Genomic DNA, 13,756 nt, shown 5'->3' on the forward strand with positions numbered 1-13,756 from the left:
ACACCAACTTCTTGAAATTGCGTTCTTCACTCACTTTGTAAACATTTACACTCTGCTTAATTGTTACTCATAGAAGCCTCAAAATCTCAGATAGAGTCCAACTTACAAACTTCAAATGACAATTTGTGTTTCAAAATAACTTAATATTAGCAAAAAACATCACTATTTTATTAGAAGAAATCCACATCCCAACATCCAATGCTTCACCAGCTATAAACACCAACCGTTCCTAGTGAAAAAGTTTAAGAAGAAAAAGCTTAAAACCAAAGCTTTTGGTGATTTTCCATATAGTAAGAAAAAAAAGAAAAAAAAGAAAAAAAAAGAAGAGGAATTCCATGTCAGTTAAAACTTAAAACCGGCCATTTGGTGATTTGCCTTCTTAACAAGACTCTGTCACTAATTCCTTTTGCTTTTCTGGTGGCAAAACCACTTGATCTATAGTGGGCCTTACTGGGTCACTACCCAAAATCACTCCTTGCTTTCGTATATACACCCATTTGTCTTGGAACAGGTAGAAGAAGGCAATGAAACAGAACTCAGCAGTGAAAATTATGGTCCAAAGCCTTATGCCTTTTGATGTCTTCTCATGGTAGGCTTGTAAACCTGTATATATGTTGAGGATCCCAAGTAGGGAAACTGCAGTTCCAAGTATCCAATGCACAGAAAACCATATGCTTCTTCCCTTGGATCCCCTGCAGAGCATAAAAAAAGATGTAGTCTACTCATAATTGAAATCATTTTCACCTTTTCTTCTCCCCCCTAAACCCTCTACCCTACAAAAGTTCAATAAAAAGAAACATATTGAAAGAGAAAACAATACAAGTATTGAACCATTCTACATAATTTCTTAACTTAGGCTTCATTTACAGTAAAATATTCTGTACTTTTGCTCTTTTAAACAACCACAAGTTCATACTGAAACAAAAAACAAAAACAAAAAACAAAAAAAACAAATTGATTTGGTGAAGACTTTTGGTAGTTTACCTCTGTGGCCTCACAAACCCAATCAGGGCTTGCAACCATATTAGACCATACAGGCCTACCCCAACCCTTTGGTGTTTATTGTTGAAGGAATTGTTGAAGTTTCTGAAGGACATTACCGCTCCTGCTGTTGCAAGAAGTACAGAGAGCAGCTGTTGAACATAATAAACTAATCAGACATGAAACTCATGTGGTAATTAATTGAATCAAAAGCCAGTACATATATTTAGTTGTGTTGTGTGTATGATGTGATTTCAGATTTGGTAAATGCAGCACCTAACACTATAATTATGTTCTACACACACACATGTGCCAAGTCTCAAATAAAATAATCAGAAAGCTATGAATCTTATGATCATACTCTTCTCTTGCCCTCTAAGCATTCATGATAATCTTCTTTAAAAGAAAAGGAAAATTTTGATTGGTTATCAGGAAACTGTGTGCTACTTAAACAATTTGCCAATCAGAAATCATTTTGCTTTAATTTCCCTTCACCATCTTTGGAAGTAAGAGTGGGGCATCTGATCCTGATAAACAAACTTTATAGCATAAACTATGTTTTTTTTTTTTAATAAACACTTTAGTTAGTCTTTTTCAAGTGATGGAAATTCAAAACCATGAAGAAGAAAAAAAAGACATCTCTCTTTGTTAATCTAGATTATGGAAGAGCATGATAAAATAACAGAACATAGAAGAACTTGCCTCTGATAAGCCATGAACATAGAAGAGAATTCTGAGCCTTCTTCCACACTCCACTCTGTGTGACATTCTAATGGCAAGTATTCCTAGAGGCATCAAGAACCCCATTGAAGCCCAAAGAAGAAACCCATGGAGTGTGATTTCAAACAATAGTTTGTGGCTCATCTGCTGTAAAATCATGCACCAAAATCTAGTTAGCACTTAGCATCATCAATATAATACAGGAAGTTTTGAATGAAATACCTTATGAATATTGTTGTCCTCTTGACTGCTTGCACCTTTTGTGTGTTCTTGAGATGAGCTGACGAGTGGTGAAACAAGAAGAAGAAGAACACTTGCATGAATGCAGAAGAAACCCAATTTCTGAAGAAACTGCATCTTGCTTTATCTATGAAAATGAAGCACAAACCAACTTAATGAGATGTTGAAAAGCTTTGTATGCTGGTGAAGCCTCAGTTGCAGACAATAAGGTTTAGTGCATCACAGCACTTGATTGCCTTGCCAGTCTCTTCCCCCCACACACACTACAGAATTGGCAGCTTATGCTCTCTCTCTCTCTCTGCCACAGACAAATTACCCCACTTCAAAAAAAAAACACTGATACGTCACAATGGAAGTGAGCAAGTTGAAGAAAGAAGCTTAAAAGCTGCAAGATTAATTCCTCCCTTCTGTTTCTTTCGGTTTAAAGAAGGCGAAGTGGGATTCTTTAATGTAATAAGGATGGGAATTGCATGGATGTTGATGGTCTCAGTGAGAAAACATGAGTAAGAAAAGAAAGTGGAGGATAATTGGCATGAAGTGATATTTCAACCTTGTGGGGTTCACTTTGACAGGCTTTTTGGTTGATGGAAAGAAGAATGTGGAATTTCAGAGCAAAAAGAATGTCAGGTTTTCAATGTTCAAAGAAAATAGCATTGTGGGTTCACTACTTAAACATTATCTTCCCCTTCCCACTAACCATTGTGCAGTATTGTATGCTTGAACAGAAAATATTGCACCAACCCATTGAAGAAAAACCCACAACCTTACTCATAAAACATTAAAAAGTTTGAATTTCTCTTATTTTAGGATTAATATAACCTCGATTTACAATAGAAATCTCAAGGAAGAGAGAGAAAGTCTTGGAACAAGAGAGAATTTTATTTTGACCATCTTCTTTGTGGGGTTTTTTTCTTTCTATAATATCACCACTGCAGACCAATCCAAGCTGTTAAAATTATACATGGCACAATGGATCATATCACATCTCAGTATAGCTGGTGGACCAAAGACAGCGTAGCTCATGCAACCTTTTTGTTGTTGTGGGAAATCTAATCTTGATTGCATAAAAAAAGCTAAATGTGGTCCTCTCCTTTTCAAATACTGCACTTGATTGATTCCTTGAATTTCATCATGAACATTTGTAACTTATACTTGTTGTTACATGTTTGACAAAGAGAGCTTATCTTTAATTTTTTTTTTGTTTTACTATTAATTTTCGGTGCAAAAAGAGAAAGAACCTTAATCTGTTCTGCTTGTGATCCACACACCTAATCAGAATCAATCTAAACCGGGAAAGAGTTTCTGCTTTATGTTTCCGTGGGGTGGAAAACTACAGTATAATATAATGCATATTATTATTTATCTTTTTAGAACTCCTATACAGTTACTGGATGAAGCTGATGATAGCATGACAAGAGTAGAAACTTCAGGCTCTCCTAGTTGTCAAATATGCTAGTAATAGCAAATAAGACTAGCTGTAATTATAAGAAACTTTGGGCTTAGTCAAGCCAAGAGCTTTGTTTATGAATGACTTTTGGATAAAAGAATTTCTAGTTGGATGATTCATCATATGATCATTATGTACACCCCCAATGAGTAAATCAATGAAGAGACTAGAAGAGGTTAAGTTATATATTATAAAATTATCTCATGTGATGGCTGGTTGTAAGAAGTGAAGTAGAGACCGTCTTTTAAGAAATTTGTGGATTTAAGATATTGAGACTAAATATGATATTACCCGTTGTCGAATTTAGTGTAATAGTAAAATTAACAATAGCGCTACAGGCACCAACTACAATTCATAGACTCTCGATTTAGGTTGTTATGCGGTAGACTTCCTAATGAGTTGAACTCTATCAGATTACCATCTGTAAATGACAGGTTCTATTGAAAGACCTTGAGTAAAGTCGTCTAGAGTAGAACATCTAACCTCGTGACTGTACAGGATAGTAATTTTGTTTACATATGTATAGCATCTTGAGTGTGTGTATGTTTCTTCGCGGTTTAGTTTACGCGTCACACTCTAGAATTTGTTGCACATCCGGATCATTTATTGCTAGGATGTCAAAATCCTTAAACAGGCTATCGGTAAGAAGCACCATGATGAGAAATATGCTGTTCTATTATTAACCCACACACTGAAAGAAGTCTATGTCTTCTGGATTCATCACAATATCACATGAACCACTCATAAAAGTTCCTTATGTTGTTGACATGTCACATTTGATTTTAACAGCCTTGTCATCTTACAATCATTTCATGACCTTGAATGAAAGAATGCTAATTAATGCTCTAAGCAATAATTAATAGCTTATTTAGTTAAAAAGTAGCATCAAAGATGAGACCTCCTTTGAATCTATATGAGGAATGTGCCAAAGATCATTAATTAAATGGATATACCTAGGAGTGGGCACGGTCCGGATTGGATCGGTTTTCCCTCAAAATCACGGCCGAACCAATTACAATATGACGGTTTGGTTCGGTTCGGTTTTAGTTACAATCAAAATGAAAACCAAACCAAACCAAACCATTCATAATCGGTTTGGTGCGGTTTGGTTCGGCCGGTTTAGACATAAAACAAAACATCTTACAATAACAAAGAACCTGTTAACAAACATCCTAAAACAGAAACTGATCTAGCTACAAATAACAAAATTATCATCAAATAATCCAAAAATCCAATACATCAAACATGGAAAGTTAAGCAAATTTCCAGTAAAACAAAGTTCAACATGCATATAATCCCACATTTGCGTACAAATAGAAATAAACTTCAATATCCAACTAATTAATACAAATCAAACTAGAATTTTAAAAAAAACAAAAAACAAAAAACAATACGCAACATGTCTTCATTTCCTTTCTCAATCACAAGAAACATGTAAAGGCCCCATAGCATTTGATTTCTTCATTTCTACATAAGAAACACAATCACAAATTTAGTTTCAACATAATAAACACACAAGTTATAAACAATTAAAAGAGATGTTATTACCTGATTCAATTGTTTCATAGAACTCCATCTCTTCAATGGTAGGCTCAACTTCTAAAGATATTGAAGTGGACTTTAACCAATTCTGTGTACAAATCAAAGCCTCAACCGTAGCAGGACTCAACGAACTACGAAACGAGTTAATTGTTCTCCCTCCCGTGCTAAAAGTAGATTCTGAGGCAACTGTAGAGACTGGAATTGCAAGCACATCCCTTGCAATGGCTGCCAACACTGTATATTTAGAACCATTCACCCTCCACCAATTTAAAATATCAAACTCTTCAACATCCTGTTCTGCAGCATCTGACAAATATCTATCTATCTCATGAGATAGAACTACTGCCTCTTTATCTTCTTGCCTCTTTTTCCACTTTTCTTTCATAGCCTTTTTCTTATCACCTCCAAAATTTGAGGACTGAAAACTACTACCACTTTGAGTTTGATTACTAACCATTGAAGGTGTACTACAACTACTACCACTTTGAGTCGGATTACTAACAAAACATGCCTCATACAACCCATAAAGCTTGAACAAAAGTGCTTTGACATCAGCTGTCTTCGTGACAACATAATAATCATCTTCCACATACAATTCAGCAATATGCATAGATAAATTGTCTAACTTATACCTAGGATCAAGTACCACAGCTACCAATAAGAATTGGTTCACATTATCAAGTGATCCCCAATACTTGTCATATTTCAATTTCATATTTTGTGCCATGTTAGATAGTAGAGAATTATCTATTATACTCAATTCTGCCAGTTCACAATCAATTGTGAATAAATCATGAAATGTAGTATGGCATGTGGCATGCAAAGTGGCACTACACCTCAAAGTGAAGTCATAAAAACTTTTCAAAAAGTTAACAAAGATAACAGCATTTGCCCAATCTTCCTCAACTGGTGGCATACTTCCTTTACCAAAGTAAGTTTTAAAATGCCCATCCTCATCTTCCAACCTAGCAAAAGCCTTTTTAAATTTTAAAGCAGCTTCTAGCATCATGTAGGTAGAATTCCACCTAGTTGGCACATCCAACACAACTAGGCCTTTACAATCAATCTTATCTTTTTCAATGCAACATTTAAACATTTCCAATCTTTGTGGGGAGGATCTAACATACATGACAGCATCACGAATATTCTTAACAGAAGAATGTAACTCCTTTAACCCATCAGTAACAATCAAATTAACAATATGCGCACAACATCTCATATGCAAGTGTACACCATCTAACAACAACCCACCATTTGGCCAATCCTTCATCTTATTTTGCAAATAAGAAACAGCTTTATCATTTGCAGAAGCATTATCTAAGGTAATTGTGAGTACCTTCTCTATACCCCATTCAATCAAGCACTTCTCAATAAGCCTCCCAATTGTCCTACCTTTATGATTTTGAATTACACAGAAATTCAAAACTCGCTTATGCAACATCCAATCACTATCTAGGAAATGTGCAGTGAGTACCATGTAGTTTATATTTTGAACAGAAGTCCATGTGTCAGTAGTAAGGCATACCCTATATGCCTTTAACTTTGCTTTCAAAAGTTGCTTCTCATCATAATAAAGTGTAAGCAAGTCTCTGGCAAGTGTTCTACGAGATGATGGTATAAATCTAGGGCATGCAACACTACAAAATTGACGAAAACCTTCTCCTTCTACAAAACTAAATGGTAACTCATCAATTACAACCATCCTAAGACATGCTTTTCTGCATTCTTCCTTACTAAATCCTACTGCCCCAATAGTAGTAAAGCCTCCAGAATGGTCCTTTTCAAAAGTCAGAACCTTCTGTTTTGAACCAGGCACTCTATATGGATATTTCTGACATAAAAAATTTATATGAGTCCTCAATCCGGCCGATCCGGTTATTATGCTCATAAGTTAGCAAGGATTGTAACTTTTGATTAATCAGAAATGGCCAACGTCTCGGTTGCCGCGGAGTGGCAGCTCCTCTACAACCGGTACTATCGCAAGCCCGAAATCTACCGAATGAGCTGGAAGCACGTGGAGCTGAACCGCAACAAGGTCGCCTGCGCTCCCTTCGGCGGCCCCATCGCCGTCATCCGAGACGATTCAAAGATCGTCCAACTCGGCGGCGAATCGGCGCAACGCAAGCTCCGAATCTTCAGTTCCTCGGGCCATCTCCTGGGCGAGACCATATGGAAACACCCGGGCGGCCGATTAATCGGCATGGCCTGGACCGACGACCAAACCTTAGTCTGCCTCGTCCAGGACGGCACCGTTTTCCGCTACACCATCCACGCCGAGCTCCTCGAATCGAGCATCTCCATGGGCCAAGAGTGCTTCGAGCGAAACGTCGTGGACTGCGTCTTCTGGGGAAACGGCCTCGTTTGCATCACCGAAACGAATCAGCTGTTTTGCATTTCCGATTTCAAGAACCCGAACCCGGTTAAATTGGCCGACCCGGAGATCGAGGACCCGCCGCTTTGTATGGCAGTGATCGAGCCTCAGTACACGATGTCCGGGAATGTGGAGGTTCTTCTTGGGATTGGAGACGCTTGCGTCTTGGCTGTGGAGGAAGATGGCGTTCAGCAGCTAGGTCTTGAGGTGTTGCGTGGACCAATTCAGAAGATGGCTGTTTCGAGAGATGGACAGTGGCTTGCTTCGTTCACGCACGATGGTCGATTGTTGGTCATGACTTCGAATTTGAACGATATCCTAATTGAGCAGGAATGTGAGGTCAGATTCTTCAGTTTTCAATGTGTAATTTTAATTGTTTCTTTGTCTATTATTCAATTTGAATTTCACGGCATGAATTTGATGTCTGTCATTAAGAATGAACAACTCGCATTTTGAAGCAACATTACAGTTTTTGTTATGTTTCTCAGTAAAAATTGCTCAGTTGTTTTCATGTCCATTATGGCACTATAGCAGATTGTAATGTGCATATTTGTATTTTGTGTGTTGTAGTCAGCGCTTCCTCCTGAACAGCTAGCGTGGTGTGGAATGGACACAGTGTTGCTCTATTGGGATGATATGCTTTTGATGATGGGTCCTAGAGGAGATCCGGTGCGCTACTTTTATGATGAACCGATAATTCTTATTCCTGAGTGCGATGGAGTAAGGATATTATCTAACTCGAGCATGGAGTTTCTACAACGGGTGCCCGATTCCACTGAATCCATCTTCAAGATTGGAAGTACGTCACCTGCAGCATTGTTGTATGATGCTTTGGATCATTTTGACAGACAAAGTGCCAAGGTAGGTTACTCTTTTTTTGTTTCTTAATCAGACAGAAATAGATAACCTCCACTGGATTATCAAAACGAAGTGCAAATCCCTGCAACATAACAAAAGAAAGTCAAGAAGAAATTATTGAAACACCCCAGCTTTTTATACCTGTAAAACTCATGAGTTAAACGACAAGGTTAAATTGTTCTTAGTATTCTAATTTCATGTTTCACCAGGCAGATGAGAATTTGCGACTAATACGCCCATCCTTGCCGGAGGCTGTTGAAGCATGTATTGATGCTGCTGGCCATGAATTTGATGTTCTACGTCAACGGACGCTCCTAAGAGCTGCAAGCTATGGCCAAGCCTTTTGCAGGTTTGTCTGGCTTGATATTGCTGTAGAATTTGAACTCGCCCGTGTTAAGTTGTTAGCATTTTGCGTTATCAATTATTTAACCTCTTTACCTTTCCTTTATGTGCTTCTGCCGCGAATGGTTTGGGGAAAGTAGGATTTCCAAGTTTGAGTCAGGCAACAGTGCTGATATTTTAGTTAGCTTTCCATGCCTGAATAATGTTGAGCTCTCGCTGATAATTTCTTTGCTGTGGAAATTGTGCTTCCTTGTTATCTGGTTGTATTAAAACCTGAAACCTAGTTGCAATAACTGAAAGGGACTTTTGCTACCATTTTGTATCTTGGTGCATAAAAAATGCATACAATTTGGGAGATCCAACTTTTCTGTGAATATGAGTGGAGAAACGTATATAAGTTATTCCTACATTTTCCCTTTTGTATCCAGAGTATTCCAAGTGTTTTGGATTTATGGCTTTGTTGAGTTTGTGTTTGTTAAATATGAAGTCCATTTTGCACAAGAAGATTTCTATAATCTTCTTTTCCCCATACTTCATTCTCATTTGATGTCCCCAGAGGATAGAGTTAACCATTTCGAACATTTCATCGACTGGACTTTGATATATATATATATATTTGTTGCAGTAACTTTCATTCCTATTAATTGTCCATATTCTCGTTCAGTGCATGCTAACTACATAGTTCTTAGTTTCCATGGTCTTGAAAGAACATTCTTTCTGATTTCTGGTCTCGGTAATGATATCCAGTTGGCTTTGGCAGCAATTTTCAACGGGATCATATTCAAGAGATGTGTAAAACTTTGCGAGTTTTAAATGCTGTGCGGCATCCTGACGTTGGAATGCCTCTTAGTATTCAACAATACAAGGTTTTTGAAGCTAACTTTTCTCATTTTCCAACTTGCTGCATATGCATGTTATTTTCGTTACATAATACTGAATAAGGTTGTTGCTTTCAGTTGCTTACGCCATCTGTTCTGATCGGTCGTTTGATCAATGCCTACAAGCACTTTCTTGCACTACGGGTATCAGAGTACCTGGGAATGAATCAAGTAAGTCTATTTATTGACAGTGTTTACATCATTGGTGATTGTTTTGCTCCTTTTTCATTGGTTCACAGAACGGATTTGAGGGGAAATCATTTCCCATGTCATTTCCCAAGGGATGGGAAATGGAAGATTCCTTTCCCATGTTTGGTAATGCTGGGAAAGTAACCAGGAGATATCACTTTATTTCCTTTCCCATGTTTGTTTTGAGTAGGAATGGAAAACAAAGTTTGTATAATTTTCCAATTATACCCATATTAAATCATATAAAAAAAAGAATGCATTGAATGATATATATTGTAATTCTAAATTGTTAATGGGGACAAAATAGTCATGAAAAATGTGCATTTAATGTTGGCTCATTTTCCCAAACTTTCCCATGAGGAGGGAAAACAAAACCCAAGGGGGAAGGAGGGCTTCACTTTCCCCTCTACTTTCTCATGTGCCAGGCAACCATTTCCCATGCTTGGACTTACCAAACATGGGAAAGCAATTGATTTCCCATCCCCAAGCCTCCTTTCCCATGAACCAAACAGGGTCTAACTGAATTTGATAGGAGGATGCCGTTGAGGTGGGGAAAATGATTTTTTTTTTTTTAAAGTGATACTATCTGCGCTATGCATGCTTGTTCTTAGACTAAATACTAGCGTACTTCAGAAGATCTATATAGTTTCTGCTTTCCATTTTGAATGTAGAATTAATCCACTTATATCTGAACTTATCTCTTCTCTTGTTGGCTTTGTGTAGGAGATGGTGATTATGCACTGGGCATGTTCGAAAATTACAGCTTCCTTAGCAATTTCTGATGCCACTCTTCTTGAGATCTTACTTGATAAGGTTGATTGGTTATCTTCATTTGTTACTGTGTTTTGTTTTCTCATTCTATTTCGTGCAACCAACCCATCTTTTAGGATTTTTTTTGTTTATATATATTTTCAGTTGAAACTATGCAAAGGAATATCCTATGCAGCAGTTGCTGCACATGCAGATAAGAATGGCCGCCGGAAGTTAGCTGCTATGCTTGTTGAACATGAACCACGCTCCTCCAAACAGGTTCTTTTTTATAAAATTATGAAGTTGTAAAATAAAGAGGAATGCAAAGATATTATTACTTTTTTTTCCTGATTTTTGAGCCACAAAAAAAAAAATGTTGTCACATTATGAAAAAGCGAAAGAAGCCAATTATATTTCGTTGTGATTCTTTGACTTCAGGTTCCTCTCTTGTTGAGCATAGGAGAAGAAGATACAGCTTTAATGAAGGCAATTGAAAGTGGTGATACAGACCTTGTTTATCTTGTTCTCTTTCATATCTGGCAAAAGGTAATACATTTAGAAAACTCAACATGTATTCCAGTGTGTCTGTTACAAGTTTCCACATAGCTACAATATTCATCTTTAACAATTAAAAAATCTCCATTTGATGCAGAGACAACCATTGGAGTTCTTTGGAATGATACAAGCTAGAGCACTGGCACGTGATTTGTTTATAATTTATGCACGGTAGGCATAGACACACTAGTCTGAAATATTTTCATCTTTCCATTCCATGAGGCATCCTAAGGAAAGTAAGCCACAGGAAAGTGATCTATATATTGCATGCATAACAAGCTGTTTGGTGTCTGTTTCAGGTGCTATAAGCATGAATTCTTGAAGGACTTTTTCCTATCAACTGGACAACTTCAAGTAGGTTTCAGTTGGCTTTTGGTTGTACATGTATACATACTTATGCATACATATAGACAATAGACATGCATTTTTCTAGGGAAAGACAAAAGACATGCATAATGCACGTTAGATACATACTTTGAAACTTACGTAGTGTGCTTTATAAAGAAGGAAACCATAAGTAGGTCGCATATGTTCCATTATCTAGACGTTGAAAATTTTAGTCTTCATAAGTAAAGGTTTAAGTATCAGATTCGCGCCAGTCATCCCATGATAAAATTTTAAAGTATGGAGAGGGTGTAATGTAAAGTCAAGTCTTCTTGTCCTTGGAGCAACCATTCCCTTGTGTTTCCTCTCTTCTGTCATGACTTTTGTTTCGCACTAGTGTTGAGCTAATAGAAATGCCTGCTCTTTTAAATCTTCAAGAAATTTGGAGGGATAAGTATATTCAAGCTGTAATCCCATGTTCGAGTTGCTACCCTTTGAACAAAATGTGTTGTAACTAATTGTCCAATGTCTGATGTAACACTTCATGAATATTAACATCTCTTATGGAGCATTCACTATAAATATAAAATTTGTATTTTGTAGGAGGTGGCTTTCCTTTTGTGGAAAGAATCTTGGGAGCTTGGAAAAAATCCAATGGCAAGCAGAGGATCTCCCCTTCATGGTCCACGCATAAAAATAATTGAGAAGGCCCAGAATCTTTTCTTAGAAACGAAGGAATATACCTTTGAGGCGAAGGCTGCTGAAGAGCATGCAAAGTTGTTGAGGTTAGATTTGAGTTTTATCTGCGCTCTTAGTTGGGGGAACTCTTGAATTTCTAGTGCATGCCATTCATTGCATTAACCAGGCTGCAAGGGATAGCATGTTATTGTAGTTTACACAAGTATATTGTAATAATTAACTCCAATTTATAACTACCTATTAATGGTAGATTAGTGTTTGACGCTATTGTATATGCAAGACTGGATGTTTTCTTTTTTCTTTAGTCATTGATTTGTGTGTATAAGATGTAAAATCTCATAACTTGATTTTTGTTTTGTTTTGTTTTTTACTGTTTTTTTGATTACATTGTATTTCTACAGAATGCAGCATGAGTTAGAAGTGTCAACAAAGCAGGCCATTTTTGTTGATTCCAGTATCAGTGATACAATTCGAACATGTATTGTTCTGGGAAATCATCGAGCTGCAATGAAAGTGAAAACAGAATTCAAGGTTTGTGAGACTGAAGCTTGCGCCTCCTTCCAAGTCTTTTTCCTCGAACCTCATTCCTTTTCTGTTTTTTAACGAAGTAAAAACTTTGAGTTTATTCTCACGTTTGATGCAAAATAAAACAGTTGGCATGTTCTGTGATTGTTTACAAACTCTTATTTGGTTTTTCGCATTGACTGCAATATAGACTTTGACTGCTTTATTGTGAAATCGTCTCAGGTTTCTGAGAAGAGATGGTATTGGCTAAAAGTTTTTGCTTTGGCTACAATCAGAGATTGGGATGCCTTGGAGAAGTTCTCAAAGGAAAAAAGACCACCAATTGGTAAGGTGTTCATTTAATTAAAGCAATCACATTTTTGTTGCTGAGAGAAGGGAGGAGGAATAAGCAACATTCGAAATCTACTTTTGCCTTATTTTCCTCCCTTTTTGGGGACATTCCATAGAAGTCTGCCAGCCATGCTAAGTTGATACCCTTTTATCTTTCATATGATAGGTTACAGACCATTTGTAGAGGCATGCGTCGAAGCAGATGAAAAAGGAGAAGCTTTGAAATATATCCCAAAACTCACAGATCCTCGAGAAAGAGCGGAGGTAATGTAAACCTTAGCCCTGCAATTTAGCATTCGCTTGAATCTTCATACTTTGCTACATCTCATTGATTAAGCCCACCTTTAATGTTTTTACAGTCCTATGCTCGGATTGGCATGGCCAAGGAAGCTGCTGATGCTGCCTCCCAGGCAAAGGATGGTGAATTGCTTGGTCGACTAAAATTGACTTTTTCACAAAATGCTGCGGCTTCATCAATTTTTGATACTCTTAGGGACCGGTTATCTTTTCAAGGCGTTTCATAGTTTTCCTGCCTCCATCCTACCCCTTTTTTTGAAAAATCTTTTTTTTTTTCAACTGTGTATCGTGTGCATTTTTCTTTACATTGTACATGGCAGGATGAATGTAAAGGCAGATGAGTTTTGTTTTCATACTTGATGTATTGTGAGCATTGTTGAAGTTCATGTATGTATGAGCATAGTTTAGTTTGCTGCTGGGTAAATCATTCTGCAAAACGAAGGTATCTTGGTGGTTGCTGCGTAAATTATTCTGAAAAATAAGAATAATGCTTGTGATTTTGTACTTGTTTGGGCAATAGCACCATGCCACTGCTCATCTGAACTTTTTTTTTTTAATTTTGGGGTGTGTGTGTGGGTCTTTTTGGTTGTTTCTGCTGATATTTCCCCCTCTATTTCTGGTCTCTCAGGACACATAATTTGTGACCAAATTGAATGAAATTCATCCAGTTAGCTAACCATTGTGAGTAATTTGAATTAGCAAATAGTT

General features: G+C 37.2%; 2 protein-coding genes across 2 annotated transcripts; one reads left to right on the plus strand and one right to left on the minus strand.

Moving 5' to 3' along the window:
• Nucleotides 1–146: 146 nt before the first annotated feature.
• On the minus strand, nucleotides 147–2,801 carry LOC110765913 (cytochrome b561 domain-containing protein At2g30890-like). The gene is made up of 4 exons (XM_021969155.2): nucleotides 1,924–2,801; nucleotides 1,684–1,848; nucleotides 985–1,133; nucleotides 147–692 (listed from the first exon to the last, which is right to left on the minus strand). The coding sequence occupies exons 1-4, from the start codon at nucleotides 2,056–2,058 to the stop codon at nucleotides 380–382; spliced, it is 762 nt and encodes a 253-aa protein (XP_021824847.1). The 5' UTR covers nucleotides 2,059–2,801; the 3' UTR covers nucleotides 147–379.
• A 3,847-nt stretch (nucleotides 2,802–6,648) lies between these two features.
• VCL1 (vacuoleless1 (VCL1)) lies at nucleotides 6,649–13,472 on the plus strand. Its single transcript, XM_021969182.2, has 15 exons — nucleotides 6,649–7,640; nucleotides 7,872–8,162; nucleotides 8,369–8,508; nucleotides 9,262–9,367; nucleotides 9,458–9,550; nucleotides 10,292–10,381; nucleotides 10,484–10,597; nucleotides 10,757–10,864; nucleotides 10,971–11,044; nucleotides 11,173–11,227; nucleotides 11,801–11,982; nucleotides 12,298–12,427; nucleotides 12,644–12,746; nucleotides 12,918–13,015; nucleotides 13,111–13,472. The coding sequence occupies exons 1-15, from the start codon at nucleotides 6,855–6,857 to the stop codon at nucleotides 13,273–13,275; spliced, it is 2,535 nt and encodes an 844-aa protein (XP_021824874.1). The 5' UTR covers nucleotides 6,649–6,854; the 3' UTR covers nucleotides 13,276–13,472.
• Nucleotides 13,473–13,756: the final 284 nt, after the last annotated feature.

The sequence above is a fragment of the Prunus avium genome, chromosome 3, assembly GCF_965620075.1.
Source record: "Prunus avium chromosome 3, drPruAviu1.hap1.1, whole genome shotgun sequence".
Lineage (NCBI taxonomy): Eukaryota > Viridiplantae > Streptophyta > Magnoliopsida > Rosales > Rosaceae > Prunus > Prunus avium.

Coding starts and splice junctions, on each gene's coding strand:
- LOC110765913 (XM_021969155.2), bottom strand. CDS start 2,058: ATGCAGTTTCTTCAGAAATTGGGTTTCTTCTGCATTCATGCAAGTGTT. Junction 1,849..1,923: donor AGGACAACAATATTCATAAG/GTATTTCATTCA, acceptor ATGATTTTACAG/CAGATGAGCCACAAACTATT. Junction 1,134..1,683: donor ATGTTCATGGCTTATCAGAG/GCAAGTTCTTCT, acceptor TATGTTCAACAG/CTGCTCTCTGTACTTCTTGC.
- VCL1 (XM_021969182.2), top strand. CDS start 6,855: ATGGCCAACGTCTCGGTTGCCGCGGAGTGGCAGCTCCTCTACAACCGG. Junction 9,368..9,457: donor TTAGTATTCAACAATACAAG/GTTTTTGAAGCT, acceptor TGTTGCTTTCAG/TTGCTTACGCCATCTGTTCT. Junction 10,382..10,483: donor TTGAGATCTTACTTGATAAG/GTTGATTGGTTA, acceptor ATATATTTTCAG/TTGAAACTATGCAAAGGAAT.